Source organism: Oncorhynchus masou, chromosome 1 (assembly GCF_036934945.1).
Source record: "Oncorhynchus masou masou isolate Uvic2021 chromosome 1, UVic_Omas_1.1, whole genome shotgun sequence".
Classification (NCBI taxonomy): Eukaryota; Metazoa; Chordata; class Actinopteri; order Salmoniformes; family Salmonidae; genus Oncorhynchus; species Oncorhynchus masou.
In genome coordinates, this window is record NC_088212.1 from 66,756,716 (window position 1) to 66,783,901 (window position 27,186).

Consider the following 27,186-nt stretch of genomic DNA (forward strand, 5'->3'; position numbering starts at 1 on the left):
GATGGATCAACAACATTGTAGTGACTCTACAATATAATGACTTATATGACAGACTGAAAAGAACAATTTAAATACACAGAATAAAAAATATTCCAAAACATGTATGCATCAAGGCACTTAAGTAATACTGCAAAGAAAACACAGCAAAGGAATGCATCACTGAGTTAACTGCCTCCTTTATGTTCAAGCATGGTGCTGGCTCCAGCATGGTATGAGTTTTTCAGGATGAAAAGAAACGGGACAGAGGCAAAATCCTAGAGGAAAACCTGTTTGTCTGCTTTACACCAGGTACTGGGAGGGGAATTCACCTTTCAGCAGGACAATAAGCCAAATATGCACTGGAGTTGCTTACCAAGAAGAAATGTATGTTCCTGAGTGGCCAATGGTTGCTTTGACCTAAATCTGCTTGAAAATCTATTGGCAAGACCTGAAAATTGATCCCCAAATCCTTGACAGAGGTTGAAGAATTTTGAAAATAATAATGGGCAAATATTACACAATACAGGTGTGCAAAACTCTGAGATTTACCCAAGAAGACTAATAGCTGTAATCTGTGCCAAATTAGTTTCTAACGTGTATTGAATAAAGGGTGTGAATACTTATCGAATTAAGGTATATTAGTGTTAACATTTTCATAAATTCATATTATTATATATTTTTTTAAAGATTCTCCTTCCACTTTGACAGAGTATTTTGTGTCGATCGTTGACCAAAAATGACACATCCATCCACAACCTTTCGCTAACTGGTCCAACGCGCTAACCGCTAGAATACCTGTCGCCCCACAATTCTGAAGTCTTTGTTTCGTCAAATTAACAAATTGTTGTCTTTTGCTTAGATTATATAACAACATTTCGACCTTGATTAGCATTATATATGGACAGATTCCGCTATATGTATCCGTTTGCATCGCTTTCAATAGAGGACTTTTATCTTGAAGGCGACCCGCAAATTACACTATTGTGGCCAATCCTTACTGTGGCCAGCTTCACATAGGTAGCCACTGCCTGGCTAGCTAAACAAATATATTGCAAGCATTCTAAATCATCTGCTATTTACTAGTTGGGACTGGTAACTAATTTACTGCTGGCTATGTTGTGATCACATTAGTTCGTTTGGGTGCTAGTGTCATGATTGTTAGTTAGCCACCATTAGTTTAGCTCGTATTATTCGGGATCATCGTGACGTTAGCTGGGGAAGGGGAACTGATTTTAGTTTCGTATTCACTGAACCTATAACTTGCATTTATGTGAATATTTACCGCTGGTTTTGCTCTCCTGAATCAACCCAGTGAATGAATATCTAACTCGACTCCCTTCGTCATGTCAGATTATGAATGGTGAATAATCCGGGTTGGACGTCTCTGTGAACTGGTGATGGCAGCACGTCCACAGTCATATGATAGCAACTCAAGTGACACTGAGAATTGGGAACGAAAAACAACCGACCTCGCAAACTCTGCAAGCACTCGAGGTGAGGCAATTGCTTTGTATTTGATAGTGTGTAATGTGAGAAAGAACTGACACTAACCAATGTAGTTGGCATTTCTGTAGAGACATTTCACATCCATGATCATGTGTATAGTGCTATAGGTATAGGCCATCATATTATAGGCTAGACATATGTTTTTCAGCATAGTCACACACTCATTGTGCATTTTGCAAATATTTTCTTACAAAAAAAAAAGCTCTGCATTGTTGGTTAAGGGCTTGTTGGTAAGGTCTTACACCTTTTGTATTTGGCACATGTAACATACATTTTGATTTCATAAGGTTGACATTGTCCTTTGTGATTTCCAATGAAGGGATGGTTACTCTTGAGCCCAACATCATAAAAGGCTACTGTTTTTATCATAACTGTAAAGTCAGATGGGCTGTCATAACGCTCCCAGTAGTCATTCTTTTAGAAGTCCACTGTCATGACAGCACTATGTACACTTTATAACTACACTTTATAACTAAGTAAAGTGTTTATGCCCTTTACTGGCTGTTGTTTTGGCAGAAAGGAAGACTTTGGCATTTCTTGGGTAATTGTAGTTCAGTTATTTAAGAGTCCAAAGAGAGACCAGCTACCTAACTTGCAAAGCAAACTCTTGCAAAAACAGACCTTATTTTTCCTCATTTTTAAGAACTGGTGCAGAACATGACCATGCAAGTTTGTGTCTTTTGGCTTCTCTCCCAACAGGAACGTTGGCCTTTTTATACTTCCATGGCTCACTGATGTGATGTGCCCTCATATTAACAGACTGGGACAATATGTTCAATATTTCAATACTAAATGGGACACTATTACTCATGATTGTAGGCCTATATAGGGAAGTAACCATTTGTGATTAAAGACCCCGTTCCATTTTGATAGTGCTTTTAATGTCTTTTTTCTTTAAAAGATGTACAATTAGACAAGTGGTCCGCCTACAATAAAAGGGATTCTGCTTTTGTGTGTACATGTCTTTTTCCATTCTGTCCAGTTAGTCTTCTTGGGTTTGAGGGCTGCTTCTATACTGTCTGTCTTTCCAAATATCTGACTTTCCCAGTATAGATGCATTGTTACTTATTGCTTTGAGTGTGTGACTACATTGTTTCTCTTGCTCCAGGCAGTGCGTCAGGGCGGTGTTGTTATAATTACCTCTAGAGGTAAATACTGGTTCTAGTAAAGCTCTAGCCCCGAACCATGCTTTCACTGTGGTTCTGAGTGTCTCTTACGGTTACAACAGACACAGGATTTGTGACCTGCAATCTGTAATAATACATTAGGGGAGGAAGGACAACAGAGGGAGAGTGTGTGTGTTGTGTGATATCTGTGTAGAGTTTAACTGCAATTAGTATTTAGTGTGCTTTCTACTCTGGCCAGCGCTCAGTCGTGTGCATCTCGACTGGAGGCAGACCTGGTGAAGATGAGCCTGCATGGTGCTAGCGGGGGCAATGACCGCTCACGCGACCGCCGCCGCTCCAGCGACCGCTCCCGAGACTCGTCGCACGAGAGGGGAGAGGGCCAGCTCACCCCTTGCATCAGAAATGTCACCTCGCCTACCCGCCAGCACAACAGTGGTGAGTAGAACGTACTGAGAACACTTTCACAAGTCTCCTAAAATAAGATTTCTAAGAGAACATGTTGGATTCTAATGTTGACATGTAATAGAAGTAGTCTGTGAGAAAGGTCAGTTGTCATGCCAGTGAGTTAGTGTCTCTCTCCCTCCACCTCCAGACCGTGAGAGGGACGGTGGCTCCAGGCCCAGCAGCCCCCGTCCTCAGAGGATTTCCCCCAGCGGCTCCAGTAGCAGCGGGCTGGTCAGCAGCCGTAACAGCAGCCTGTCCAGCACTGAAGGCTGCTTTAAGAGCCTGGGGGTGGGAGAGATGGTGTTTGTCTATGAGAATAGCAAGGAGGGACTGGGCACGGGCCTGGGTACCCGCAGCATCCGGACCTCAGGCTCCGAGAGGGTCACTCTTATAGTAGATAACACACGGTTCGTGGTGGACCCTTCAATCTTCACAGCACAGCCCAACACCATGCTGGGCAGGTAGGGCTGACCTCATTGTTGTACTTTGTTATGGTGAAATCATCAATCCGTATCAAGTTTTGTTTTACCAGTGTGGTTATATGAGGCTATATCACCTACATTGGTTTTTTCCTTTAGCTTTTTTATTGTATGAATGTTGAACAACACTGAAATGTGACCTGTTTTGTGGTTTCTTGCAGAATGTTTGGATCTGGAAGGGAACACAATTTCACACGGCCCAATGAAAAAGGAGAGTATGAAGTCGCTGAAGGCATCAGCTCTACGGTGTTCCGAGCCATCCTGGTCAGTCAATAGCACTGTATTACCAAGTACAACACTCCCTTTTACTAGCTTGGTCAATTATTGACTGTTTTTACTTGAAGAAAACAATTCCTTGATCTAGCGTTGCAGTTGCTAACCTTTGCTCTTCTGAGCCACAAGGGTCAGCCTGCTACTCATAGTCATCCTGAATTGATTAACTTATTTGTAGCCAAAAACATTTACTCAAGGCTACAGAGTCAACCTTGGACTGTTATTATAGAATAGAGTAGAGTTGTCCACTGAGGCTATGAGTGTCTGGAGAACAAGTACAAGAATCAGTACCAGTGGCTGTAGGCTGCTGATGTGAATATGGAGGAATGGATTGATTCAAATGTGGGCTGTTGTTGACAAACAGGGATCTCTCTTAGAGGTATAGCATTTGATTTGAAAGATGTACCTTTTTATTTTTGCATTTGCAAATCTAATCCATGCCCAGCTCAACTGGCAGTAAACTGATATCTACGTACTGTAAGGGAGACGGCGTTGGCCATTTTGACCATTTTAGGAAGGGGGGGCTGATGTCTGAGTGAGGCAGTCTCTGTAATGGTTGCCTTTTGTGTTTTCTCTGTTTACTCTCTAACTGGCAGGATTACTACAAGTCTGGAATAATCCGTTGCCCCGATGGAATCTCCATCCCTGAGCTGAGGGAGGCATGTGACTATCTGTGCATCACCTTTGACTACAGCACCATCAAGTGCAGAGACCTCAGTGAGTATACCCCCTTTTTACCCGGTTGGCTCAGTGAACATAAATCATGAGCCCTTGGTTTTCATATCCCTTATTAGTGATTAATTAGGTTTCCGTAAGACTGATGAAAATGTTCTGGGAAGTTAGCGTGTTGGTTTGCGTCTCTGAACTGCTGTCTCCTGACTGACCATGTCCCATTGTCCCTAGGTGCCCTCATGCATGAGCTATCTAACGATGGTGCCCGGCGTCAGTTTGAGTTCTACCTGGAGGAAATGGTTGTGCCTCTGATGGTGGCCAGTGCCCAGAGTGGAGAGAGAGAATGCCACATCGTGGTGCTCACTGATGATGACGTAGTGGACTGGGACGAAGAGTACCCACCACAGATGGGAGAAGAGTACTCACAGAGTGAGTGAATCCACACACTCTCCACCCACCCCTATTTGACCTAGATATTTTGTGTGTACGTTATGTGGGCCGTTTTTAAATGTTTGTAGTTCTGTCCTTGAGCTTTTTCTTGTCTATTAATGTTCTGTATTATTTCATGTTCTGTGTGGACCCCAGGAAGAGTTTCAGCTTTCGCAAGAGCTAATAGGGATCCTAATAAGATACCAAAAATGTGATCTTCCTAATTAGTAATCCATGCTGTGGATTAAACTGTTGTTCACTTACCTAAAGGGACAAATTTAATTGACACTGCTTAAAAAGTTGTTGTTGATAATGAGTTGCTGTTTCACAACATTTTATTTTCTCTCTGCAGTAATATACAGCACAAAACTATACCGATTCTTCAAGTATATAGAAAATCGAGATGTTGCCAAATCAGTTTTAAAGGAGAGAGGACTGAAGAAAATAAGATTAGGCATTGAAGGTAAGATTATGGTTTTATCATGTATTTGCTGGGGTTCAGAGCAAAAATGTAAGATTTTGATTCAGCATTGCAAACTCACTGGCTCTGTTGTCTGCACCATGTATTGGTAGGTTACCCCACGTATAAAGAGAAGGTGAAGAAGCGTCCTGGTGGCCGTCCTGAGGTCATCTACAACTACGTCCAGAGGCCCTTCATCCGCATGTCCTGGGAGAAGGAGGAGGGCAAGAGCCGCCATGTTGACTTCCAGTGTGTCAAAAGCAAGTCCATCACTAACCTGGCTGCAGCTGCTGCAGATATCCCCCAGGACCAGCTGGTCAACATGCACCCTGGCCCTCAGGTGGACGAGCTGGACATCCTCCCTAACCAGTCCCCCAGTGGACCCCAGTACAGCTACAACAACGATGCTGGTGACCCAGACGCCCCCTCTCCCGCAGTCTGAGGACTGCCCCCTCCCTGACACCTCCCTTCCCAGCGTACTGCAGCATGGAGCGAGAGGGGGATCAATATAGAGGGGGATCATAACCATATTGCCTTGGCACCTCCTCCACAGCCTTAGAGCCTCAAGGATCTGGTCGATTGTAAAAACCCTATACGGGACAAGACTGGCAAAAGGGCATATTTCTCTTTTTCTTTAAAAAAATACTTGACCAAAGGAATTTATTTTTCTGTTAATTGTTTGAAATAAATTTAGCAAACCCAATTATTTTGTAGCTATTATTATTTACAATGGTTATCGGGCTGTGCACTGTGTGGTGTTCTCCCCCTGAGTTTTATTTGTTTGGGGGACAGGTGCAGATCGTGATGCCTGGCCCTGGAGAAAATCCTCTGATTTCATCACCATTCAGTGGAAATTACTGTTGAATTCCCCTCAGATATACTTTGAATCATGTAATGGTTGGGTTGGTTGACATCATAGGATTGGCAATGAGATTCTGTGCTCCCTGGATATTCAGCATGACATAAAGACATTAAAATCACTACATTGTATGGTGTTTTTATTCCTATCATTGTGCTTATTATCCATTAATAGCACTTGAGTTGAAAGAGGTTACTTTCACCTTATCCCTCTACATAGAGCCCCTACACTTTCAAACTGAAAGTTCAAAAAGTAGCCTAATACATGTGCAATACCTAGCCTGCAATTGTGGTTTGAGTTGACCTGATTTCAGATCAGGAGGAAAGTTTTCCTTTTATGGGTCATTTGGATAGTTTGCCTGTTGCTAGGGAACAACTATTTCCCGGGGGTCAGTAGTAAAGCACATCCCGTGTGTGGGTGGATGCCTCTGGCAGTGAGGTAGTCCAGGAAGGTGAGTGGGTGATGAGAAATGGTGTGCCCCCATAATATGCAAACATCACAAGTAGTGTGGACAATACCAACCAGTCTCCTAGCAACTCTGGCAGAGGAACTAGTCTGTGATTTGTCACATTTCATCTATTGTTGGCAAGCAAACGGATTACTCACTATTCCCACACAACATATTGTAGCAAAGTACCTTGGATTTCTGCATTGTAGCAACAATGTAAAATCCCGTCAGCTGATTTAGCAGTGATACTGTATGCCACTGGATGGTAACTTGATACAGGCCGCCCTGTTTTGTATTTTTGAAAATGGAAATAAGCAAGAGGAAGTTTTTTTAAATAATTCACTACTGATACAATACACTTTTACATATACATATTTAGAGAAAATTAGAATAAACAAGTATGATACAATTTTCTTTAGAAATATTGACATGTTTTTTTGTAGTGTAAAAACACACACAAAAAAAACAATGCCATTATAAAAGAGCTGGGTTCAATGCCTGTGAGGATGAATGGACATAGAAAAACCCGGATAACTGGTACAATAATACTACAGGGGTAATGAGGCAGTTCACTTTTCCCCAACTCACTGAGGTGGACTGTACATCATGGCCGATCCCAGGCCTAGTATTCCTTCCTTTTCAGGGCCCGCCTGCATTCAGCCTTACTGTGAGGCTACAGTCACATTAGCCCTGATGATATGGCTCTCTGGTACTGGTCACAAACTGACACAATGTGAATACTGTAACACCCAGCCCTTACTCTACCATGTTCAGCCCATTTAGGAGGACTTGCCTAAGCCTCACAGTGGCCAGGGCAAGTCACTGAAGTCCACTGGGCCTCCCAACCCTGCGTCTGCCTCCAGAAGGCTCATGATCACTGCCATGGCTGCCTCGTCATTACTCGGGCTGCTGGAGCCTGGCTCATCCATGATGTCAATGCCAATGTGAGAGTTATCGCCTAAACAGGGTAAGGACAAGGGTTAAATATCTAAGATTTTATGTGGATAGTTTCATTAACTGTAATCAAGATTAGATTTCATAGCGGGGGAAAATGCATACTTAGATTGGAGTTATTGGAGTACGGATAGCCTATGGAGTCTGGTCCCGGTATCAGCCCTGCTGAGGGATGTTCTGGGGTTCCACTGTTCTGTATCTGTGAGAGAATTGACATTCAGGAATCACCATTGCATCCTGAAGTATGAGCCACCAACAGACACTAAAAATATCCACCAGATGTGCTCATTACTGACTTCACATGGATGAGCAGTGGAGTGATTAGCAGACTTCCTCCCAGTTGGGAGGGGTTGAAGTGGAGGAGAATGGGAAGGACAGGTCGGAGCTCTTACCTTCTTTCCCCCTGGGGACGACATGTCTGGGGGTGGAGTGCTGGTGAAGTTATGAGGACTGGAGCCACAGCTGGAGGGCGAGGAGCCTCTTATTCTGGAAGAGTAAAGAAAACACAGGGTAAAAACAGCAGGACACAGCCCCATACAGTTTCAGTCACACACACAGACATTTTTAATATGCACTGGGGGGGGGGGGGTCGATGACCATGGTATGGTTATGACCATACAGACATGCCAATTTATGTTTGACAAGACAATCATAACACAATCCACATGGTTCCTCTCACCTCTGGATCTCCATCACCTCTTCTGCGATTATCCGGCCGATCTTTCCCGCCCCTGCCCTTGTGCCGCCGGGGATGCCAGGCACGGTCTGAAGGGCCCGCTTGCCGGTTCCTTCAACCAACAAACGCAAAAGTTCAGTCACATTTCAGAAAAATCAAACAATTACTTAGTCACAGTCATGCCAGGCACAAAGAAAATGTATGTCAACTCATCAAAGTACAGTCACGCTTCATCCAAGCGGGTGAACTGCTGTGTGAGAGCACAGCAGGAGGGCAGGCTTACCGTCTGTGAGTACACTATCCATGCTCTGGGGGGAAGCGGCGAGCTGAGGATAGATGCCATCAGATCCTTCAGGCACACTGAGACAGAGAAAGGGAGAGAGAAGAGAGAGTGAGCATCATCACTGAGCATGCTCGTGACTTCACACCTCATTGGGCAGCTTATTAACATCTATTGCGTAGATAGCCCAACAGCTCTAGAAAGACACAGTAATAAATATGCAAGAGTTCCAAAAATACATGCTTTGTTTTCTGAGGCAAGCCAGACAGCTATATGAGTTGGACATTGATTTAATGTTGAAACAATAGTGGTGGTGATAAAACAACTTTGACACAGTAGGCATTGTAAATGTAATCAGCTGTTTGAAATCTTACATTCATTATCCAACTTTATTAGGATATGACCCTAATATAATGAATACAGTGTTATATTATGCATTGACTAGTTAAATGAGGACTGTGGAAGAAAGTCCTAGCAGAAACAGATGTGTGTAGCTACTTACCAGACAACAGTGTTGGTAGAGACAATGTACTCCACCTCTTTGGTCCAAGGGTTCATAAAACTGAACCAGCGACTCCTCAGCGTGATAAAGGAGCCATCTTTTATTTTGAACTTGTAGCAGTTTGTATTGATCTTCTCCCTCATCTGGAGCACTAGGAACAGAGGTGGCAGCCAGGGGTGAGCTCAATAAGGCATGATATCTGCACACTTGGCCTCTGTGACATGCCAAATGGTAGCCTGCCAGGTTCTATATTAATTCATATCAGAGTCTACTCGCTATGTGACAGGCTTAGCGCAATACATTTTATATGACAAAATGACCAGACATTACAAAATTATTCACGTAAGGCCTGAGACTCAGGAATGTATCGCTGAGTCTAAAACTTTGCTCTTTGGTGTTATATTGGTGTCCTTGTTCAATCTGATACATACCTTGTCTATGACATTCCGCAAGGTGCCCTATGTCATCTTGATGAAAGTACTCATAAAACGATGTCCCCAGCAACTCTTGGGGTAGATAAGCCAAAATGGCAGTGGCCCTACAAAAGAGAACAGTATTAAGCACAAGTCCTGACTATCAATGCAGGCCAGTGGTATTTAGGACATTTTTAAGGTAACTCTAGACCACATCTTTTTTTATTGTATACAAATAAAATAATATTCTCCTCCCTGCTTTGCATGTTTGATCATAATCAATCCCATGACAATCCAGGGCTGGGCGGTATACCCTATTTGACTATATACCGGTATTGATGTACGGACCGGTTTCAGTTTTTACCTTTAACTTCTATAACGGTATTCCAATGTTCGGTTTGTTAAATGTAATACGCAACTCTGGCGGGTGTAATGTCTGTTTTTATAGTTTACTCCGTTTCCTTCTTGAGTCATGCTGCTAACCACACCAAGCCCTGCCCCGTCACTCAAGAAGAGCGCAGTTGCTCGACCATAGAGTCACAAGAACTTTCTTGCCGTTCACTCCGCAAGGTCAGATGGATGCAACAATGTTGGTGACATGCTACTTTCCACGAGCGTTCTATAATTACTCTATTCGTTTGTGTATCTTACTGTCTGCAAACTACTGTTTGCTAGTTGGTCTTCTCTTAGCAAGGTGTTGCTCAAATTTGTGTTAGCCGTTAATGCTTATCGATAGTTAGCTGGCTAGCTAGCTAAATGTACTAAGAGTTAGAGCAAACGTATCTAGTTAGCTAAACCTGCCTGGTACTTGTGCCGGTGTAAGCCAAGAAAAGCATGTTGTGCAACGGTATCTTATCAGAGGAATAGGCAAAGCATGAATATGTTGCTTCTTCTATGATATAATGGCGGTCCGCAAACAAACGTTAAAGGTGCATGCCCTCATCTACTATGCTGGAGTGTGTGGTCAATCACGGTTTACAACATTAGCTCCACATTTCTAAATCCTCCTACCTAACTCAGTACTTCTGAGAAAATATAAAAGAGCCCTACTAAATTCTAATAGACCGTTCCAAACCCAGTCTAACCTCAATGGCCTTACACTTCAATCTTTCCTTCTCCAACTCTTTTGGCTAACTGGTCTACAATTTAATTCCCTTCCACACCGGAGTTGAACTACTACAACCAGTCTCTCAATTCTCCATAATAACATTAATACCTCCAATAGTAGGTCACTCCTATTACATTTGCCAGATGATATACAGACAGGAAATCTGAGCATACTCAGGTTGTACGCCAACTGTTAAACTGAGTATATGTAGTCATCTACATATCTGCACATTAAATTCAGGAACGTAAATGCCTGCTCCTGTGCGCCCAAAATCTGGGTGGGCGCACAGGAGCAGGGTCCTTGGATCCACCTGTGAAAAGCGGTAAAAATGCATAAAAACTTCTACCAATGTAATTGTGAACCAGTTTCCCTATATCCTTGACTTCTGACCAATCATTCATTTTTTTTCTACCAAGTTTAGATCAACAACAGGCTCTGGGAGAAACCATGGAGAAACATCCCCTATCACCACAGAAGAGCCAACATCCAACTCACTCAAACCACTAATCAGCAAGCTTTCCAAATGCCCAACAAAAACCACTGCCTTGTCTACTAGTATATTCCCAACAGTCATCTAGAACAGTAGCAGTGGGATGGTAAAGAATATGTTGGCTAGCTAGCTACATGAAGCATGAAAACATGTCATGTAACACCTAATTAGAGTCACCTGGAAACAGTGATGAAAACTTTGGTTCTCACCCTATCGATAATTCCTCACTGTTGTCATGTCAAACAACAATGTATCCAAGGTGCTGCCCACTATATACCAACTATAGAATTAGAATAATCATTTCTATGATTTCAACTGTTCAATTAGGTAGGCTTAGATATCATGCAGCGTGGCACAGTGTGGAAATGATAATACAAGTGCAGGAAAAGCAGAAATGGATAAATGCTGAAAATCACTTTTGTTTGGATTGAACAGTAAAAAGGGAAAAAGCCCATTTGAAATCACTTATAATTTATGCGTTGCCACCCTAGGGTTATTACTTAGAAAACATTTAGAACTTTTGGTATTCAAAAACATAAAATACTGTCAAATACAGTTTAAAAAAATAATATTGTGATATGATATTTTGTCCCTATGACAATCACATAGCACCCTGTGACATTATCTAGAAATTCCCAGTGTACCAAACCGTATTAGTGACGTGGTGAGGTTATGGGATTGTTTTGTCAGGGGGCAGTGGAGTATTTGTTGTCAACATATCTACTCTGAATCCTGTCTGCCCTCTCTGCCTCCATTACACCTCCATCTGGAACATTTTGCTGATGCTATATTTGGACATTGACAAAAACCTCACTCACACATAAGCTGTCACTCTGCAGTAAATCCAGCTTTGGACTGCCCACGAGGTCCAGCCAGGTGTCAGAACATCACTGTCTAGGGGCCAACTGGCACATCCTTTGCTACATGTTTGTATGTCTGCATGCATGCCATAAAACATCTCTCACCTCTGATCAACAAAGACAAACTTCCCGTCGATGGCATGACGAGAGACATACTCAGTGGGTTTGACACGGATCTCATTGTTCATTGGCTGAGGAACAATGTGGGGATGCAGCTGTCCAATGGCCACCAGGCAACTGAGGTTGCAGCCCTCGTTGTCTGGTTCATTGTCATCATCTAGACCCATCTTGGTGGGTGGCCAGCTCTTCAGGTAGCCAGTACTGTGTATTGTGCAGAAGCTCTTACGGTCAGCTGTGGATACAGTGGTTGGATCATCATCAACTAGCTCTACTCTGGAGCTATCGCTGACATCAATGAGTAAGTAGTATATTGGTATGAAACCAAATGAACTGTTAACTAAAATGAATCACAGGAGATTAAAAAACACCCTTACGTAAGGAAAAGACAGGAGGCTAAAGTACCTTTCTTCTTGGAGCAGGTGGAAGGAAAGTCCTTGTCCTCCATTTTGATGAGGGGCCGATTGCACTTCATTCTGCAGAAGAAAGATCGCCTGGCTCCAGAGCAAAGTCTGGATGGGCCGGGGGTGATGTCTGTCTTTACTGGAAGGCCAGCTGAGGACCAGACACAACATAGCATTTAGCCTATGCTGCAACGACAGGAACCGTATCAACCATGATCCTTTATAAATATATACTGTATCAAGTCATACTCTGGCAAATAAAGCTACAATACATATATAATTGCTGAATTTACAGAAATTGTTTGACTGTTTATATTTACCCTAAACCTCATGTGTCTTGATGCAAAAATAGCACTACCCTACATTTAGCTACTGGCATTTAAATTGGCTGAATTTACATAAATGGTTTGACTGTTTATATTTACCCTAAACCCAGCATGTCTTGATGTAAAAATAGCACTACATTTAGCTTCGTACATTTAAATGATGAGGAACACACAGTACAGGGGTTATACATTGAGTGTCACTGTGCTAGCTATGCAGGGGACAGCAGGCTGATGATTACAGTCTGCTTTTCTACTCTATCAGACACGGTGTCCCTGATTTCCTTGTTCTCCACCCCCTGGGCACTTAGAGAAAGGCTGGTAACTAGTGGCCAGGGTGCATTACTTTTCGAATCGATGAGGCGCTCCCGTGGCGCCGTGTCCGACGAGGACAGCTGCTCCTTGACTTTGGCAATGTCTTTAGGATGCAGGTAATCAAACAGGCTCTGACCAATCAGGTCATTCTGCACAGAGAGGGAGAGAGTGCCGTAAGATAAGACCATGTTACATAAATGAGGCCAATAAAAAATACAAAATAACTAACACCCTTGCCTTTTGTGAACTAACACTTGTACTTGACTTTTTCTGACTAGCACAGACTGCTGATAGCTACTTTATTGTGGGAAAATGTACTGACTGATATGTAGTTGTCTTAGTGCATTCATCTTAAGATAAGTAACTAACTGTAAATCACTCTGGATTAGAGTGTCTGCTAAACGACTGAAATGTAAACATCTGTAAAGTAAATGTCTCTAAAATGTAAACGTCTGTAAAGTAATACCAGGTTACAGGGGGTCTACAATCATCAAAATGAATTAATAAATGTTATATTCATGTCATCAGGGTAGCTTATGAGGGTAAAAATAACTACAGTATCACCATTTAATGGAAAAAAAACTGCAACATATTGGAAAGGACGTACTTGGCTGTAGTTTAGGATTTTGTAGACTGACTCGGAAACAAACAGTATCTTCCCTCGATCGCAGCCAACAACAAACAGAAAACCATCAGATGCCTGTGGAGAGGGTGAGACGAGAGAGAGAAAGAGAAATACTGAGTCACACATGCATACTTATTGTGAAATGCACTCTGAGGACACCATACAGCCTATGGAGGTAAGGACACCCACCCTCAGTATTAAGTGCTTCAGTTCGTCGTCTGACAGGAAGGCTGGTTTGTAGTTAGCTTCAGTGTAGGGGTTAGCGGCACCTGTGAGTCAGAAAAGGCTAATATGTAAGACAAATGAATCAATATGTTATTTGTATTTCTCTGATGTACTTTATTGATCAGCTGAATGGTGGTGGTTGTCATCACTGTACTGTTCTGGCAGCAGTCCTATTGAAATCCTTCTCGTCTCACCTCTTAAGGTCTTCATGTGCTGGACAGCCATGCGCAGGACTGTTAGTTTGTCCAGTTTACGGGACATAGCATTGCATGTAGGCACTAGTGCGGCCAGCTCGTCTATGAAGCTGTTCATCTTGTCCCTGCGTCTCTTCTCAATCTGACTGTGGGCCTCTCTACCATCCAAACAATACAAAGAGCATTTAACACAGACAAACAAATCAACACATCCATAGTCTGCCTGTATTTACAGAAACATGACTAATCTCTAATTTTTATTCCATCGATTTTTATGTCATCCTATGGGAGATAGAAACATTTGGTTACCTGGCATTTTTAATCCGGCATTGATGATCACCAAGTCTATCATTGTCTGTGTCCATGCTATCCCTTTGAGGAGCAATAACATTAGTACAAAGAAATATAGTAAAACAATTATTTTACAACAAATATTAAATAATGATGTTACAGTATGCAATGTAATTATGAATAAAGCAAATTACTAAAGTGAGAAGTCGTTTGAAATTTGTATAATTAAAAAAACATGGAGAGCCTTTACTTGACATGAAACATCAACATTACTTATGCAAGCCATTCAAATATTTTCTTACCATCTTTGGTAGAATCTATATGAATAGTTATTAGAAATGTTCCTACAAAATTATGAACCTGGTTTCTTTGAGACCTTTCTTAGTGTAGATTCAGGTGAAATACCTTGTGCCTCTGATATTGTTCACAGCTGAACTCCTACTCTGTCATCCCCCTCAGCCTTACTGTCCTTTCACAAACAAGAAATTAAGCCATGACATTTTTTATTTAACCTTTATTTAACTAGGCAAGTCAGTTAAGAACAAATTCTTATTTACAATGGCTGCCTATGAACAGTGGGTTAACTGCCTTGTTCAGGGGCAAAACAACAGATTTTTACTGTGTCAGCTTAGGGATTTGATCTATCAACACTCTAACCACTAGGCTACCTGCCACCCCTAGAATGGTGGCACATATCCTGTGCCACTTCAAGACTTGTCAACTCCATACTATAATAGCATTCATCTTGTGCCACTTCAAGACTTGTCAACTCCAAACTATAATAGCATTCAACAGCCTCAAATAAAGGTTATTTCAAATATGATTGGCTCTACAAAATTGACCCAAAGGTATTCACACAGAGTTGTTGTCTTAAGTCTCACTAAGTGAAGTAAAAACAAATATGTGCCTTTAGTGAATGAGCTACAGACAACAATATAATGTACCATCCATCATACATCAAATCAGGGTGCCCTCTCTATTAAATTAAGGCCTGATCAAACTAAATACCAGCAAATACATTTAACACAACTGTAATACAGTCTTGGTGCTTCAAGATTGTTACTGCAGCACCCCTTCATGCTTTGATGTTTATCCTAATTCTAGCTATTCAAATCTACACTATAGCATGACTGGCTCTCCCATATTCACAGTGATCCATAGTGTACATACTAACTGACCAGTCACTCTCAGGGTACTGATCACCATAGCGCATTCCTTTTCATTGACCTAAATTAGGGATGAGGAATACATTAGTGTCTAACCTCTAATTCTAGTGGTAAATGCTAGAACAGTTTGTATAGGTTGATCAAAGAAGAAGCCAATCCTGACCAAACAAGGATCACACAGGGCCAACTAATCAGACACGGGATTGGCTCCTTTAATACCATGTACTTTAATGTTCATAATTTGATTTGATACTTACTCAAAAGAAAATCCATCAATTCTGTGAAAGCAAGGAAGTTTGTATATTACAATTCAAATTAAGTATACTGATTATTCTGATCTAATCTAAATCAAGGTTATGCTACCATTTATTCCTAATTGGTTGTTCATTTCTAGGTAGGTAGTTATCTTGTCAACTTTAAGTGGAAACCTTTGACACACAGTAAGAAAATATTTCCATCTAGTTAATCAAAAAGCTGCCAAGCAAACATACACATCTGTCAGAAAATGGCATAATAGACAAACAGAAAAATGCGATCTCACTAAACCAGAACTAACGTGACATTAATATAATAAAGATGATTGGCACATGTACTATCTTCAGGTGGCAAGTAGGACAAAGTCTATAAGCAGTTTTGAAGTCAGGCTTACTGGTAGTCTGTGGTGCTGCTTTTTCTCTTGCGTGTGTAGTCCATTCCGGGTGTGCCGATCGAGCTGATTAGATCAGTGGAGCCGGGAGACATGAACTCATTCATCGTGGAGGAAATGTCCATTCTTTGGTCTGCCATTAGATCATCTATAGAGAGAAAACACACTGATTTCAGCACTTATTATTATCCATAAGACACAACAAAAAGGTCAGTTGACGTGAAAGCGACTTCTATGAAAGAACACAAGATATTCAAATCTCCATTCCTAGACAAAGACAATTGATCAAAAAGTGAAATAAACTGTGGCTGTTTTAAAGATGGTGTGACACTCACCACAAATATTCATAAGGCCAGTTATCCTCAAAACATCTCACTCAGTTTCTTTCCAGCAGTGACCCAGATCTGAAAGGCAAGTCAGTTCAGAGTCAGACATCCTCTTTATATACAAGGCATGAGGAAACCACAGCAGCATCATATAACAAAGCCCTCTGAACCTGAGCAGCTGCCGTATGACCTGAACGTGGTGCTGATGTATACCGTAGATGGCCCATTTGGTAAAGGGGATGTAAGAGGACCGATTGATTTCTCTATGGTCTTACATAAGGTGAAAGCTATAGCAGAGTCTCAAGCCTTTCTCTCTCCCTTAGGCAACAATCAAGAGAATCTTTGAGAAGCATCATTCACTTGACCTCCAGCTAAAATGAACAAGAAGAATGATAGAATTTATTTTGTTGTCAATGAAAACCTTGGATTACTAAAAACGGATGGTTTGGAATAGTGTTCATAACATAATGCAGCATATGTTACATAAACCTAGGTGTCAGTCAGAGACATGATTTAGTGAGATTAGTCCTTAATATAAAGGCTAATTCAGATAAAACAACACCAATGTTACAGAGGAAGACAGATTGTCAGGAGGGGTCACATTCCCTAAAGAACCCATATCTGCATTGATCACTGTTTATATAATCCAACCAGTATGGCCTTTTATAATATTTAATATGGCCTTTTCCTAACCTCACTTAGACAGATTAAATTAGTCTCCTCTGCTAACCCATCACTTAGCGCTCCTGGTAGTTTCCCACGCAACGTCCTCAAATTACAAAACATTGTAATCCTGGTCAATTTGCCTCGATAGATGAGAAAGTCCATTTAAACCAATTAAAATATAGATATTTTTTGCCATCCTAGGGTCATCCACTACTTATAAAACCTATTTTCAACCTTTATTATTCAGAATAATAAAACACTATCAAATACCGCCATACCTTAAAAGAAATGGACTATTTTGGTCATATCACCTAGCCCTACCCTCACAGATTGCATGTTTCCTAGGCTTTGTAAATAACCTATTAACAATGCTACTAGCACTTTCAGGTTTACAGTAAATATAATCCGGCACACTCAAATTAGTATGATATGTTACGTTTGGTATGGATACATAAGACAGATGGTTACTTAATGTAAAAACAAAAGTATATCGCGAACATCTAGCAACCCAATGGCTGCGAGTTCGAATCTCATCACGGTCAATTTTAGCTAATTAGCTCATTTTCAACTACTTACTACTTTGCAACTAGTTAGTATGTTAGCTAACCCTCCCTCTAACCTTAACCATTTAACCCAAACCCCTAGCCTAGCTAAAGTTAGCCACCTTGCTAGAATATGTAACATAGCATGCGTTTTGCAAATTCGTAACAGTGTAACGACCCTGGGTTTATAAGCGCGGAAATTGACTCTGCCGCACGAGCATGCTTTTGCGGCAAAGTCGATAGCGCGTTGGGGCTAGAAGGTCGAGGGTTCGAGTCCTGCTCCCTGCTGTTTCATTACAATATTGTAGTTGTTTTGCAAATTCGTAACATATTGTACATTTCGCAAATTTGTCAAATATAATACAAAATTGTAATTCGTAACATATCATACGAATGAGTAATGGACATCCATAAATTAATACATACCATATGAAACTTAACATTTCATACTAAATGGAGTGTCTCGGGTTTTCATACAGAATAATTACGAAATGCTCCCAGACCAGGTTGCACAAAAATACCTTAAAAAGCACAGCTACCTCAGGTCACTGAGGCTTGTCCTGCTCCTGTAATCAGACCAGAACTAATGCTCTGCTCCACTGTGCCTGAAAGTCTTTTCACTGTAATTAGATTCTCCACTGACCTATTTTTCCCCAGCTCTTTTTCCCTATCCGTTTGATGTGACAGTTTCAGAGTTTAATTACATCGAACCACACCATAATTACACCCCGTAATTTCTTGCCTGCAGCAAGGAACTTTGTTATTGTCACCGTCACCATAGACAACTACACTACAACCTGACCCTTCACTCTGGTATATGTCACAACAGACATCCGAGCTGACCATGTAATCCACTGGGCAAAGAGGACTTGCTACACCATTCATCATCAATGGGGTTTTTTACATGTTTTTTTGTAAGCTGAATAAAACAGTACTCCTGAGAATAAGCCTTTTTTGTAAATGTTCATTTTGTCACCTAATCCAAAGGAAGGCTAAAAGACCTACACCGAGTGTACAAAACATTAAGAACACCTGCTCTTTCCATGACATTAACCAGGTGAAAGCTATGATTGATTGTCACTTGTTGATTGTCACTTGTTAATTCCACTTCAAATCAGTGTAGATGAAGGGGAGGAGACAAGTTAAAGAAGGATTTTTAAGCCTTGAGACAATTGAGACATGAATTGTGTATGTGTGCCATTCAGAGGGTGAATGGGCAAGACAGAAAATGTAAATGCCTTTGAACAGGGTATTTTTTTACCTTTATTTTACAAGGCAAGTCAGTTAAGAACAAATTCTTATTTTCAATGACGGCCTAGGAACAGTGAGTTAACTGCCTGTTCAGGGGCAGAACGACAGATTTGTACCTTGTCAGCTCGGGGATTTGAACTTGCAACCTTCCGGTTACTAGTCCAACTCGCTAACCACTAGGCTACCCTGCCTCCCCAGGGTAGCCTATGGTAGTAGGTGCCAGTAGCTGCAGTCAACACAGGCCAGCATCCCGGTGGAACGCTTTCCACACCTTGTAGAGTCCATGCCCTAACAAACTGAGGCCCTTCTGAAGGAAAAAGGGGGGGGGGGGTGAATCTCAATATTAGGAAGGTGTCCATAATGTTTGGTATGCTCAGTGTATACTCAAACACAAAATCTCTCACTCGTACTGACTAAAGAAGGAGAAAAAGGAAACCCTGCGTTAAAGTCAGCTTAGCTTTCCCGGATACAATGGTGCAGGAACCTCTTGAATGGTTGCCAATTAGGGAACTTTTCCCACTACACATAACCCACTGATAGCATGCAGGTCTCACCTCTCCTCACGCCACCACTCATCAGTCTAATGAAAATACTTTTGTATCATTTTACCATCTCCATGGCATTCACATATTCAGTAACACTCAACACCATCCATGTTACAACACTAGAAGATCACTAAGGTGGATTCTGATCATTTCTAATGTTTTAATGCACATGAACTCTGTGGTATCTAAGAGTCAAAAAGGTTTATGTTTAAGCTGTGCGGAAACAAAAACCTTGATCAGATGAGAAGAAGCAGAGAAGAAGCAGAACCAGGAAGCAGTAACAGGGTCAGGGTGAACATAGTGTGTCAGCTCAGCTGGATACGCATGGTTAGCTTACACAGCGCTATGATACTGTCTGCCGTGCAAGAACTTCACCCTTTCATAATGTTCTTAATGCTATGTCACTGTTGCGTTCCTATTTAAGCCACTCCTCTGACGTGATCCCATCGTTCTGTCACGTTCAGATGAAACAGAGTGTTCTGTGCACTCAGCAGCATCATCATAGGCAGACTGTAAGGCAGACTGTAATTCCCTTCTATTGTGTGCCGTCCTGGAAAGCTCAGGCTTGGCTCCTGTAATGACATGGCCTATGTTCGCTATGCAAGTCAAGCTGTCTGTTTCTCAGTGGGCTCCTATACTCAGAACAGAGCATTCTAAGACCCAGTCTAGAAAGATAGACAGGAGACGTTAACGCTTTGGTGGAATAGATGGTTAGAAGACATGTTTTAAAAAAAGCAGAAATAAGACTCCAGTTCAAGTTAATAAGATGCAAGATAACAATATTGATGAAACACAGATAGCTGTGAGAAAACCACCCTCACACATGACTGTGCTTATGTATGACTGACTGACTGTGCTCATAACTTACTTCATCCCTTACTGTTCTCCCCGCCAACTGCTCATGTGGTCATTTTGAAGTGAAACAGCAAGAAGCTGTGCGTCACAAATGTCAATGGTGATTCACTTCAAACGAAGGTCGTGAACTCATTTCAGAGCGGCTGTCAATTCTTATGAAATCACACAGAACCATGTGCGTCCACATACCTGGATGGTGGTGCAGGAAGTGGACTGGCCTCCTTATGTCAGAGCTGGGCTTTTTCTAACAGATGCACCGACCAGCACAGTACCTGGAGAGGGATCAGATAGGACAAGAGGTCAGGTCACAGCGTAAAACACACTGGCCAGCTGGGAGTGGCGACTCATCTAGGCCTATGATGTAAGAACGAGTGGTGCTCTGATTAAGTGGCTTGTTCAGAAAGCTCAGATGGGCGACAGATGGGAGGTGATCTGGAGATAGTGTGAGTAGAGGAGATGGCTACAGATTCTCCTCTATGCCAAGCCCCAAAAGGATAGTATTAGCAATGGGATCGCAATCACTGCCATGCTAAATCTCATGCCTATAAGACTAATCATACTGCAGTAGTTCTCCACAAAGTACAACATTTCAAACGCCACACAGTATACTATGGACAACAGACAGCCCAGTCCCTGATGTGATTCCTGTAATTAGGAACAGAATAGCTAGGCCTATATATGTTTATGTTTCCCAGACTATCATGGCTCTATGGGGAGATGTATACAAAAGAGACCACTTCTCAATCCTTTTAGCATGTGCTCTTATGGCTCCACACACACACCCCTTATTTATAGGTCAGTGAGACACATGCACACTTCTCCGCACCATAAACAGAACAACTTTCTGTTTCGACTTTTAACCTTCCTGCTCATATCATCATTGGAGTACAAGGGTAACAGCAATGCCTTCTTTTGATTTGGAATGTTTACACCTATACCTGCACTTAGCTACTCTCATAAACAACTCCAGAGGAAAATATCAAGCATGTCAGCAGAATGGACAAGACACATGCATAACTCAAAGGGAATGAGACCATTTTGGGTTAAAAAAATAATATTTAAAATCAGCAACAGAGATTAACAAGTATTGTGCGTGCCAAGGGAAAGGGCAAAGGGGACAGCTGGACAACCATTCACAATAGCGTAACAAAACATTTCTGCCCGGTCAGCTCTACGCTTAGGTGGCAGCTTTTGCTCTACCTAGCCTACTACGCTTGTGTCATCCTTTGACTTTGTGAATTATTATTACTGTATTATTACTCTATTATTGGTTGGAAAAGCTATTGCTTCAAATTATTGGGTTAGGTGGGTTAAGTGACATGAACCTTACTCTAACACCTAAAGCAGGGATCATCAAATAGATTCAGCTCGGGCAGATTTTTTTCTTGAACGGCTGGTCGGGTGGCATAGTTAGGATACAAATCATTTGTAGAATGCAAATCTCACTGCAAGTAGCCCAAACAGATATAATATTTGACATAAACGTAATCATATCAAACTGCTTACATTTGTATATGAGCACGTCTCTCTCTATTATGCATGGGAATACTTGGGAACAGATTTACTAAATTCAAATCACTTGGAGATGGATTCCTTGTGTTTTTACAGCATGTAATGAATATTGTAAAAAATCCAAATAACTTCACAGATCTTCATTGTAGGGTTTAAACACTGTTTTCCATGCTTGTTCAAAGAACCATAAACAATTCATGAACATGCACCTGTGGAACGGCCATTAAGACATTAACAGCTTACAGACGGTAGACAATTAAGGTCACAGTTATGAAAACTTAGGACACTAAAGAGGCCTTTCTACTGACTCTGAAAAACACCAAAAGAAAGATGCCCAGGGTCCCTGTTCATCTGTGTGAACGTGCCTTAGGCATGCTGCAAGGAGGCATGAGGACTGCAGATGTGGCCAGGGCAATAAATTGCTATGTCTGCACTGTGAGACGCCTAAGACAGCGCTACAGGAAGACAGGACGGACGCAGTGGCAGACCACGTGTAACAACACCTGCACAGGATCGGTACATCCGAACACCTGCGGGACAGGTACAGGATGGCAACAACAGCCCGAGTTACACCAGGAACACACAATCCCTCCATCAGTGATCAGACTGTCCGCAATAGGCTGAGAGAGGCTGGACTGAGGGATTGTAGGCCTGTTGTAAGGCAGGTCCTCACCAGACATCACCGGCAACAACGTGGCCTATGGGCACCGAGGCCTGTACTCTAGAGTGGGATCAATTTGGAGGTGGAGGGTCCGTCATTGTCTGGGGCGGTGTGTCACAGCATCGGACTGAGCTTGTTGTCATTGCAGGCAATCTCAATGCTGTGCGTTACTGGGAAGACATCCTCCTCCCTCATGTGGTACTCTTCCTGCAGGCTCATCCTGACATGACAATGCCACCAGCCATACTGCTCGTTCTGTGCGTGATTTCCTGCAAGACAGGAATGTCAATGTTCTGCCATGGCCAGTGAAGAGCCCGGATAAAATAAAGGTAAAATAAAGGTAAAATAACTCAATGTTTATATTCCAGGACAAATTAGCTAGCAACAGCAAGCATATCCTGCTCTTTCTGCAAATTTGCTGTTGGCTTCAAGCATGTTGTACAATATTCCTGACTGACAAAAAGCAGCTTGAATTTCTTAGCATGTTCTTTGAGAGCTACTGTAGGCTCAGAGAAACCTCAGTGAAAACACTGAGAGGATCATCATACTGGCAGGGCAGGCAGATATGGTCAGGTTATGGTCATATACACTGTAGGAGTGTGTTCAAATTCGATGCCTTGTTTGCTGTTCAATCCCCCCCTTGAAACCTAAAATTGGCTTTGGGGATGAGGGCAACATGAAGAAAGAAAGACCGAGAGACTTCAGAATAGAAGTGAAAAATCAAGGAGTGTGTAATTTTGGGTAGCCAACATAAAAGCTACTGCGAGTTGCACAGCTCCAGTGGAAACAACCAAGCACCACACATAATGCAACATGTTGCAACTCGCTAAAGTAAAGGATGATTACCAACATTTGATTAAGTAGCCAATAGAATCCACTTTTCCTGTGTTAATATGCAGTACTGACAGGTAAATATTTCCTAAAACAAAAACAAGACCTGTCTTATAGCCTACTACTGTCCATCAAGGAGTTAGTAAAGACAACGCAATCACAATTGAATTTTCTCTGACCCCAATGACCTCTATTTACCTTCATGGCATATTATGTCAAATTAAAACCCTGTAGCATCATCTATGTCATTCCTGTCACATTACTGATACACTTGTTGACTTTTTCAGGAATAGCTGATTCAGATTTTAAGAATAGCATGAAGAGTAATGTCCTTCTAAAAGTGAGCATTGGAATGTGCATTCCCTGAACATGGTGTACTGTAGCCATTTATTCGTCAGGAATATACAGCATATTGAGACTCTTTTTATAAATAGCTTGCCCAACTTCTATAGATTTTTTTACCGTTTTTTTTTTACAGCAGTCTGCAATTAATGGTGTACTTTTATGAGCAGAGGGATTTGCTCAAATTATAACAAAAATAGTATTTGTTTTCACTAACATTGGAGCTTGGAAGAAATACATGGCTATTATTAGACTATTCTGCACCATGATGTGTCAAGCATATAGGCCTAATGACAACGGTAAATAATGAAACATAATCGGTTACAAACGGCAAGAAATCTGTCAGTGAATGTCGCATTGATTTGATATATTCTGAAACAGAACAGAATCCAGTGCAGGATGTTTTCATTACATTGTATCAATATCAGCCCAACATCCGCATTGCATTGCTCATATAGAGGAGAAACATTGTTGCTGTTAATTAAAGGATGACTATACAGGCCTATAAAAGGCAAATGATTGTAACAGGTAATCAACCGCCCGTCACTAGATGTTTTATGCAACACAGCTATGACCTCGTTAAATCCGAGCCGTGATAGGGAAGTTCAGGCAAATCACGCAATGTACAAATAGAAAACAATAGCCTCCCAATCAAATACAATGACATACGGTCATTCCAGATGTGTAAATTAGGTTAGACACCTACAAATCGCATTTTTCCCCCGGCATTACATGCCACTGTGTGCCTTTAAAAGTTACACTGTAAACCGATGACTGCACCTCCTCGGGAATGGCTTTAGACAGCCAATTGAAACCATAATACGAGTAAAGAAATGCACACAGTATACCAAATTCACAATGTTGAATAATGGAAACATGATATAGTCCTTTTGCATAATATATAACAAAGTATATGACTTACGTGTGGAAAGGCAGCACATGTGTACTGAGGCGGATTGGAACGACAATAGGCAGGAGGAATACACTGACCTACTTTCTTCCTCCTGTGATGATCGTTGCACCACTAACCCAGTTTATGAACCAATTGGGTGCTTTCGAGATCAAGGCATTGAGCTTCTAGCAAATAGAATAGCTCGGTGTATTTATGGACCAATGAACATGGGGAAGACAATATAAGCTATATCCAATGAAATTACATGAAGCATCAAATGAAGCCACAGAATAACGCAACGATTCAGCCAATGGCAAAATAGAATACAGTCAGCAGGAATATATGTTGTATCACAACACATGTGGGCAGTAAACTCGAATCTTTGTGCTGGACTCATCTGTGGAACTCTTGTAATGGACCAAGTCAATAATGTGTGTTACAATGCATAGATGTGTAGCCTATTTATCTCAGGAAGATACAACATTCAGTGTGGCATGTAGGATCATCACATAGCAAACAAATAACACAAAACAGTATGTCTTTGACATTTTATTAGAAATATTTACAGTATTTACCTAATCATTACTGTTCTATTTCTTTAGGAATAACTTGATAAACTACTCTGTAACAATCTTGTGAGTATGTAATTATTCCGAAATAATATGTTTGTGTATTCTTGGAAAACATAATTACAATGCACCAAAGCATTGTAATTCAATGTTGTTACAATGTATATTTACAAAAATGTGTAGTTACAAAGCAAGTATCAACCAAAAATAACAAACTATCTAATCTAATAAAGATCCATCACTGCCTGTGTCTAAGTAAAATATGTTTCCATACCAACAGCCAAATTGAAATATGAGCCACAAACAGTACATTCTTACCACATCTAATTCTAATACAAGTACATATGAGACAAATACCTTCAGATGAAATATGGAAAGTCATTGTTACCAAAAACAGAGAAACAATGGATATTCAAAGATCTGGCATGGTTTTATAACATGTTGATGAGTGGGGGTTCTTAACTTTAGGGCTATTTCGTGCTTCCACCACAGATGGGCAGCAGAGTATAACGTATAGATGTGAAGAGGGTGGCCAGTTGTCATTTCACATTTACATACATATATGGCTGGCTACAGTATGTCTCCTTAAACAACTATGCAATTTGCATATATAGGCTATTCAAATGCAATAGAGATGTTTCATGGTCCCTTGGGATGGTTTCAGATGCATTGTAATATGACGTTTTCTGAGGCTTGCTGAGATTTCTGTTAAGGAAAAGTATTCATACTCTATTTTAATTTACATAAGAGGGGATTGTGTTAGGCAGATCTCAGGTAATACAGTAGACGTTCTTATATGGTAATCCCCAAATATGTCCCATTTCAGACGGACTGGATCAGAATTAGCCTGACTATTGGAGATGGGCAGGTCAGTGGTACTTGTGAAATTGTTAATAAATGGCAGATTTGGTTTGGCATATCCACTGACATCCACAGATTCTCCTTTTGATCTCTGCACTGTGGAATATGATGACATATTAAGTTGCACCTGGTGATCATTTCAAAGTGTATCAGCTGCTTGGAAAAGGTGCTTGTGTCCCAGCTTGACTTGACGTCTGCTGCATCACTGAAGCATTTATTTTCATTCGCCCCATGTGAACCCTGTCCCTGCATACCCCCCGGCTCTCTCCCTGCCACACAAAGGGGGAAGGCATCTTGTCATCTCCTGCCCATAAGCGAAGCAGCTACAAAAGCTCTTCGCAAACAGAGCCTTGCTGTTATCACCCAACCTGCAGCTGCCACCCAGCCACATATTCAGCAAAACATGGGCAAAAAGAAGAGATTGTGAAGGGCTTTATTCAGACTGCCATTGCAATGAGGGCATGAAAGCCCCTGTTCCCCTGCCCCGCGGTAAAGGGGACTTGCTGATCCCTCAGTTGCTGTTCCTGTCATTTGTGCTGCCTGACAGTCTCAGGGGATTTGTGTCCCATCCGTGATGATTCTGCATGTCTCTCATGTCTTTGAGTCCAGACACTCCTCGTCCCAAGAGGCTTAGGCAGACTGCAGTGGATGAACTAATGTACTTTTTCAAGAATTAAGAGCTGTAGTGGTATCATAATGCATCCTGTGTTTAAACCAGATTTTCGGTGCTCTTTCCCGTCTCCCTTCCCCTCTCTGCTCAGGGCAGTTGAAGGGGAGGTGGAAGAGTGTGAACTATGTGTGGTGTGTCACACAGTTTAGCTTGGCGATGTGAAGCAGCAGAGCGGCAGGATGGGCATAGAGAGACAGCTGTGTCCAGTCAGGTCATGCAGACAGAGAAGGTTCAGGGGAGGTAGTCAGATTTCTACACCTCTTACCTGACTCACATCTCAGTGCGTTATTGTTCCTTGACAGACACAGCCCCATAGTAATATCGTATCATGCATAAAGCTTTTTCTATGTGAACAAACCCAGATGAAAACATAATGCTAGATATGAGTAACTGCTATT

At 41.6% G+C, this 27,186-nt stretch overlaps 2 protein-coding genes and 1 long non-coding RNA gene across 7 annotated transcripts; 2 read left to right on the forward strand and 1 right to left on the reverse strand.

Moving 5' to 3' along the window:
* The first annotated feature begins 1,333 nt into the window (after nt 1-1,333).
* LOC135548601 (BTB/POZ domain-containing protein 10-like) lies at nt 1,334-6,349 on the forward strand. Of its 2 annotated transcripts, none has more exons than XM_064978376.1 (8): nt 1,334-1,473; nt 2,851-3,047; nt 3,205-3,517; nt 3,697-3,799; nt 4,405-4,525; nt 4,712-4,909; nt 5,262-5,372; nt 5,483-6,349. In XM_064978376.1, the coding sequence occupies exons 2-8, from the start codon at nt 2,894-2,896 to the stop codon at nt 5,809-5,811; spliced, it is 1,329 nt and encodes a 442-aa protein (XP_064834448.1). In that variant the 5' UTR covers nt 1,334-1,473; nt 2,851-2,893; the 3' UTR covers nt 5,812-6,349. The 2 variants fall into 2 exon arrangements, with proteins under 2 accessions (XP_064834448.1, XP_064834442.1); XM_064978370.1 differs by having other exon boundaries at nt 1,346-1,473; nt 2,830-3,047.
* LOC135548390 (basic helix-loop-helix ARNT-like protein 1) lies at nt 5,210-24,813 on the reverse strand. Of its 3 annotated transcripts, XM_064977939.1 has the most exons (19): nt 24,719-24,813; nt 20,640-20,722; nt 16,601-16,669; nt 16,269-16,413; nt 15,877-15,897; nt 14,472-14,534; nt 14,163-14,320; nt 13,933-14,012; nt 13,726-13,818; nt 13,150-13,267; nt 12,482-12,631; nt 12,065-12,311; nt 9,520-9,626; nt 9,089-9,239; nt 8,590-8,666; nt 8,310-8,418; nt 8,023-8,116; nt 7,736-7,829; nt 5,210-7,634 (listed from the first exon to the last, which is right to left on the reverse strand). In XM_064977939.1, exons 3-19 carry the CDS (start codon nt 16,611-16,613, stop codon nt 7,477-7,479), a joined length of 1,878 nt encoding a protein of 625 aa, XP_064834011.1. In that variant the 5' UTR covers nt 16,614-16,669; nt 20,640-20,722; nt 24,719-24,813; the 3' UTR covers nt 5,210-7,476. The 3 variants fall into 3 exon arrangements, with proteins under 3 accessions (XP_064834011.1, XP_064834020.1, XP_064834030.1); XM_064977948.1 differs by lacking the exons at nt 20,640-20,722; nt 24,719-24,813 and adding an exon at nt 19,167-19,337; XM_064977958.1 differs by lacking the exons at nt 15,877-15,897; nt 16,269-16,413; nt 16,601-16,669; nt 20,640-20,722; nt 24,719-24,813 and adding an exon at nt 14,859-14,922 and having other exon boundaries at nt 7,033-7,634.
* LOC135548662 (uncharacterized) lies at nt 10,021-12,581 on the forward strand. 2 transcript variants are annotated; one of them, XR_010456868.1, is made up of 3 exons: nt 10,021-10,090; nt 11,026-12,377; nt 12,496-12,581. It is a non-coding gene; the product is annotated as an uncharacterized LOC135548662 (long non-coding RNA). The 2 variants fall into 2 exon arrangements; XR_010456869.1 differs by having other exon boundaries at nt 10,028-10,090; nt 11,031-12,377.
* Nucleotides 24,814-27,186: the final 2,373 nt, after the last annotated feature.